General features: G+C 34.6%; 1 protein-coding gene across 1 annotated transcript; it reads right to left on the bottom strand.

The window, feature by feature from the left end:
- Positions 1–2,026: 2,026 nt before the first annotated feature.
- On the bottom strand, positions 2,027–4,596 carry LOC108206982 (protein YABBY 4). The gene is made up of 7 exons (XM_017377438.2): positions 4,184–4,596; positions 3,879–4,043; positions 3,668–3,791; positions 3,065–3,113; positions 2,896–2,971; positions 2,339–2,425; positions 2,027–2,252 (listed from the first exon to the last, which is right to left on the bottom strand). Exons 1-7 carry the CDS (start codon positions 4,298–4,300, stop codon positions 2,181–2,183), a joined length of 690 nt encoding a protein of 229 aa, XP_017232927.1. The 5' UTR covers positions 4,301–4,596; the 3' UTR covers positions 2,027–2,180.
- Between the last annotated feature and the right edge of the window lie 2,105 nt (positions 4,597–6,701).

The raw sequence follows: 6,701 nt of genomic DNA, 5'->3' as shown, positions 1-6,701 counted from the left end.
ACTCGATTTTCAAGATTTCGATTTGGTGATAAATCAATTGAGACGAGTCAATGACGAGTTAAGCGACTGTGATCAATTTTAGCCCTAATCGTGATTACATATATTTACATTCGACAAGGTAATAATCGTGTGAATTGACCCCACGAGGCCACGACCATGGTAATGAGTTCAAAAATCTTTTGTTTTGGTGCTTTTAAATGTATTTGTGTCACATGTCCTTTGTAATTGGTTATATTTTTAGTTACTGAATTTTATGGTTCGTTTTATAACTAGATTTATAAGACTTGTTGTTTCTTTGATTTTATTATTGTGCCCCTTTCGAGGGAGTGCCATAGTTGATGGCTTTTCGATCGTGTATTGTGATTATGTTTGTCGTTTATTAACGATTGTGTCATTTTAAATGACTTTGTTTCAGTGCCTTGCATAATCTTTCGTGCTTGATTCTTTCTTTTTTTCCTCCTTTTTTCCTCTCCCTCTTTGTTTTCTTCCTTTCTCCGGATTTTTGTCTTTCATCTGGGTTTACTTTTCAGTCATTAAAGTTTTATTGGCTAAATTTTCGGGGCCATCTCTACATGACCTTTGGTTAGTCGGTAGTTTTTTTGAATAAAAGTCTTCCTTTCTTCCTAGTTCCGCGGATTTTATTTTTCTTTCGAGTGATTTTTTTCAGACATCTAAATTTTTATCTAATTTTGTGGGGCTTTTTAACATGTCCTTTGATTAGATGAAAGTTTTTCATATATAAAAGAAGCTTTACGATTCTTTTCGGTATTGTATTTCGATACAATTCACTAACGTGAAATTAGTCTTATGATAAAAAAAAAAAAAAACTTATTAATAGCGACACCTCTCCCCTTATCCTATCTTATATTTTAATATAAAATCTTATTCTCTTTCTTTGGAAAAAAGTATAAAATCTTATACTTACTCTCTTTCTCTCAAACCAAACAAACAAAAAGGTTCGCCTTCGATTCGTTTATGAACCGAACTAATTTTCGTGTTTAAGATCAAGTAATTATTCTAATAAATGAACAAGACAAAACCTACTTAAACAAGCCGTATTCGATTCTTTTTTTAATGATCGGTTCTGTTCATTCACAACACTAAATCACTAATCAAGGTTAACTCGAGAGAATGAAGTCAATACTTGTTTTGGTCGTTGCAGGGGATCGACACTGTTTTTACAAACGGTTTGTCTAGTGTGTGCCCATAGGCACATGCTAAGCACGGAAACTCATAAATTTGGTGTGTTTTGATTGGTGTGGTTGGTGTGAATGCAGGGGGCCATCATTATTAAAGAGGTGTAAGCCAATCAAAACAAAGAAAAGCTATCAAATTTTGTGCTTATTGTGTGCCCATGGGCACACCATAGAAAAACCGTTTTACAAAAATGCTACATGCTTATACAGTATATAAACAGTAATATATGGTCCGGAGATATTAATGTCGATCGATTTGTAGCAGTCGAGCAGATACACTGTGGGATCCCATGCCTACTTGAAATCCTAGCGGCAGATTTTGTTAATTCCGTAGGATCCTATGCCTATATTTATGCTTCACTTTTACCTGTTTTTCGATAAAGATGTTGATTATCCTGATATCTAAAATACTCAAGAACATATTGATTCCCGTTCGATATTTAGACCTCTAAGTAAATTTTATGACAGATGCACTTCTTCTTTTTTCATATTAAAAGTTTGTATACTAAAAATAATGAAACTTATTAGTACTCCCTCAATCCCAGCCGATTTTTTATGTTAATTTTTGACACCTATTTTCAGATTCTTATAAAGTATATATAGTTCTTAATGTTTTTTTTATTTTCTTTTCCCTCAATAAAATTTGACATTTAAACTTCAATTCAAAAAAAAAATTAAATTTTTTTAATGGAACTATACTTTATACGAGTCTCAAAATAACGTAAGCTATCAGTTGCCTGTTGGGACGGAGGGGGTAAATTTTTTGGCTGAATTATCTGATAAATTAAAATATAAAAGCTTATTGGAACCGTCAAAGCTATGCTTCAGGATCAGATGACTCAAGTTCTTGATTAGCACATACAACAAGCATTCGATATACATTTCGAAATCTCTGGGTTACAACAGATGAAACAGAATCTAGGCGACGAAGAAGTGCTAGTTATAACTAGGGTAAGAAATCAACAACATTCCTCTGGTTGTTTACTAGTATGGAGAGACACCGATGTTAGCTGAGGCGAAAAATCCATCTTTCATGAGGATATCTTCCGCGCTGTCCTGCAAAAATCAATAATTGTGGGAAATCTGTAAGCAAAATGATCGAAGAGCTGGGGTGAATTGAATTAATGTAAGAACATCAGTACCTGTTGGCATACAGTAGTTGTTGTCTTCTTGGCTGTAGTTTGATCAGCAGGCATGAGACCAAAGTGGATGTGCGGAAAGTGGGCCCACTGCAATACAACAAGAGATAAATTCCTCACACAATTCTCAATTATTTTGGGGAGCAGAAACAATTTGTTTAGGTAAGTACAGGGGTAGGGGTGACAATATCAGACACGCTCGAAGCCTGACCCGAATCCGACCCAATCCGCAATCGGGTTTGCTAAGAGCCTGAGACAAAACCCGAAAGTGACCCGATAATCACCCGATTGACTCGAAATGGACTGAAATGATCTTAAATTAGAATTTCATTTCTAAAAACTTCAAAATTCAGTTTTATAAAATTTAAGTGATTTTAGTTTGACCTGAAATCGACCCGATTGTTGATACGAACACGACCTGTTACCTGAGTACTTTTTGAAGAAATAAGTAAATGTTGTAACATTTTTTCCAGAAGGAAGTAATTTATTTTAGAAAAATAAGATAAGCCAGACGAGGCTACTTGATCACAGAAACGAAACCCTAAGTTCGGATAACTTACATTCTTAGCAGCAGCACTAAATGCTTCTCTGTGGCTGATATCTGGATTTCCGGCTTTGATGCGCTGGATTTCATCCCTGCGTGTTCACAGACGACATCAGATACGTGCTTCCACATTTTGTGACATAATCGATCATATTTGTATTTACTGACAACTGATAGAAACTTACTTGATGAATCGATTGTAGGCGGACGGGACTCGCTGTCTCTTCTCTGGAGCTGAACAAATAATTAAGTACATTAATAAGTTCACATACATATGTACTGACATTTTCTTATCTCCCTTTACTGTCTCCATATATAGTCGATTTGCAGTAGTCAGAACAATTATGAATTAAAGTTCCTGTTGGCTGGCCAGCTAGTGATCTTGAATAAACATCTCATTTTTTTTCCAAAAAACTAACAATAAAACTGATTATTGGCTAATCAATATTCGCTGATCAAGTTTTTGGTTGCAATATTTACAGATAATTTATCAAAACATATCCTCACAATTTTTTTATTTAAACGATTAAAATATAGAAAATTTAGATACTCACGCACTACATGACTCCCTGTCTTCGTTCCATTTCATCCGTCAAGCTCTTGTTACAAAAGACCAAGGATATATATAATCTACAAGTCTAGGAGCTTCTACTTCTAAATTTACTTGTACAGACTAGGCATCAAACACAATTAATTCTTCTCTAACAATCCCTAAATTTTAATAAAAAAGATATTGTGCTTTCGGGGATGATTTTAATTAGACAGCATATATGTATAGTGTGACTCACGTCTGTTAATTGCAGGAGGCCTGGGAATTTCATCGAACCCACCAGCTCTACTTGACAGAGAGAAGTCATTGATCATATTAGCCTGATTGATCATATAGTTAGGGCTGGAGTTCGGAATCTCTTCCTGCATATATCAACACCACAACATTTCGACATATTAATAAAACATGTTCACATACCCTAAATATTTCACCAAACAACATATAACTACCATTAGACTGTGATGGCTTGGAGGAAAAAGAGAGTGATGCCCCAAGTGATGAGGCTGATTAGGCGAAGGCAGCAGCAGCGCGCGCATGTTCACGGGCAGTAGGTTCGTGCAGTGGCCGCATCGAACCGTCACCGTCTTGAACAAACTAGAGCAAGGAACACTCACCTGCAACAAATCAACAAAAAAGAAAAAAATAATAAAAAATTATCAGCTTCTCAGGAGTTAAAAACCCTAATCTAGCCATCGACGACCTAATTTATAAATATGTTCCGAGATTTAAAAATACGGAGGTGGCATTTGCGTACAGCAAGAACGGTGTCGCAGATATTGCAGTGAACATAGCAGAGCTTCTCAGAGGACTGAGGAGGGAGATGTTCATTAGGAGATAACAAAGAAGAATTAGAAGAAGATGAGGAGGACATGATTTGGTTTTGTTTTGTTTTCTTGGACTCTTTTCAAGTGTTTTTGTTTAATCTGCAGAGGGGTATGATTTGATTTGAGGGTTAAGTTTGATTGATTGATGGGTTGACAGATTAAGCACCACCTTGGATCTGCTAGCTCTTGATTATATACTAGAATTCCATGAAAAAAATGTAATAAAATAATGGGAAAAGTAATGTGGCTAGAGAGTTGAGGAATTGAAAGTGGTCAAAATAGAGGAGGAGAAAGTAAATGAGTCTGTTTGGTGCATAGTAACATTGGTAGTGGTGGATATAATTAGAAAGCCGAGAGGGGCCGATTGTTGTTTTGATTAGACAACTGTTTATAGGTCGGTTAAATGCGGTAATAATGTTCATATTATACGTATTTATGTGGCCGTTAAGGTTGTAAACTTGTTCAAATCGACTTGAGTTTAGATTTGGATATTTATGTTTGAACTTGAGATTAATTTACTTATGAATCCAAGTTTAATATGATTAGTATATCACAAATGTTTGATTTGCACAGTAATTATTCGATTTTTGTGTATCAAAATGACGATATAAAACAAAACATATCACAGATCATCATTCTTATTTGATTATGATCGATTATATCAAACTAATAGATAATATAAATTTATATTAAACTGACAAATTATATCAAATTAATAGATCAGTTTTTCATCTTTACAGGCGATAATATTAGTCTTAATCAATTATTATCGACAATTATCAATCTCATCTTAAAACTATTTTATTGTAATATTAAACAAAGACGGATCTAGAAAAACTCATCATATACAAGTTTATTTTCCTCCTCCTTTTATATAACTTCTAAACATTAAAAACTTTGCAAAAACTCAAAGTTTGCATGAAATGAAGAAAATTATATCCTAAATCTCTCTGATATTAAATATCTAATCCTCGTATTCAGTTAAAAGTGAACAATATACTTCACAATTCACATCGATTATTTTATAGTCAAACTCATTTTATAGTCAAACTCAATACTTTTCGGTGAATTTCGAATACCTCTGAAAATAATCTCACTCTCGCAATGGTACAAATATACTCCCTCTATCCCATTTAATTGTATACGTTTCTTTTTAACTATTCGACACGCATTTCAATGCTCTTATAAAATATAGTTCCATAACTTATTTTTCAGATTTTATTTTTCTGAATAAAAATAGAACATCCAAACTTTAATACAGAAAAAGAAAATTTTAAAAATAAATTACACAACTATACTTTACAAGAGCACTAAAGTCCGTGCCGCGTTCCCGTCCCCTAATGTATACAACTCAGGGGGACGAACGGAGTATGTACTCTAGTGCGTAGTGCCCAAGTCTAGAGATGTTCAAAAAATCTGAAATCCGAAATCCGATCCGATCCGATGTGGAAAAAAATCTGAAAAACCCGATCTGAAAAAAACCCGGTCTGGCCCGGCCCGGTCCGAGGGCCTAAAACAGGCCTAGTATTTTCAAAAAAATCCGGATAAAATCCGGATTTTTGAAAAATCCGGGCTTTTTATAACTAAACCAGGCCTAGTATTTTTGGAAAAGCCCGGCCCGGTCCGGCCCGATTTTTAAAAAAACCCGGCCCGATCTGGTTATAAAAAAATCCGGATTTTTTTGGCCCGATCTGGATCTGGCCCGAACAGATCTTTTGTGCATCTCTATGCCCAACCATACCAAAAGTACAATGCATAAATACGTTCGATCAGGCCTCAACGGATTTTAGATCTTCTCCCCCATTTTTCTAATCTTCCTCGTTCCCCTTTTTACTTGTAGCACCTGTGACCTGTTTATAGGTCTGTCATTAAAGCAATAATAACATCCGTATTATATATGCACCATGCAGCATGTGTATGTATAATCATGAGTACATTATGGATTAGTCATGTCAAGAAAAACACTTTCTTCGCCCTACCAAACTTGTGTGGACCCCACTGGATTTCGGATCTTCTCTTATTTTCCTCGGGGTATGCGCTATTCGCACTTGTAATTTGTCTCTTTTCAGGATCGACCGTAAACATGTCATCAACTATATGCTACTCCCTCCGTCTCTAAATATTTTTCCTGTTTGTACTTTTGACGTTTGCCAACACACATTTTTGATCCTTAATATATTTTATTTCGTAATAGCATTAAATATAAAAACTTCATCGTATTAAAATATTTGTAAATATGAATCTAACAGGATCACTCATGACTATATTTAATTTTATAGATTAGATGTAAATTAGTAATTTGTCTCATGTTATGAACAGTACCGACATCACAAACAGGAAAAGAAAAAAGAAACGGAGGGAGTATTATTTGAACTTAGCACTAGGCTGGTCTGGTTGGAGTAATCTTAAATTTAATTATTATTATTATTATTTATTTAGTTATTTATT

The sequence above is a fragment of the Daucus carota genome, chromosome 2, assembly GCF_001625215.2.
Source record: "Daucus carota subsp. sativus chromosome 2, DH1 v3.0, whole genome shotgun sequence".
Taxonomy (NCBI): Eukaryota; Viridiplantae; Streptophyta; class Magnoliopsida; order Apiales; family Apiaceae; genus Daucus; species Daucus carota.
Note: the sequence above shows the minus strand (reverse complement) of the source record. Positions and strands in the feature narration are given on the sequence as shown.

Excerpts from the sequence above, each read along its gene's own strand:
- LOC108206982 (XM_017377438.2), bottom strand. The coding sequence starts at position 4,300 with ATGTCCTCCTCATCTTCTTCTAATTCTTCTTTGTTATCTCCTAATGAA. Across the intron at positions 2,426-2,895 it reads TTAGTGCTGCTGCTAAGAAT|TGGGCCCACTTTCCGCACAT; the intron begins GTAAGTTATCCG and ends GTTGTATTGCAG. Across the intron at positions 2,253-2,338 it reads CAACTACTGTATGCCAACAG|GACAGCGCGGAAGATATCCT; the intron begins GTACTGATGTTC and ends TGATTTTTGCAG.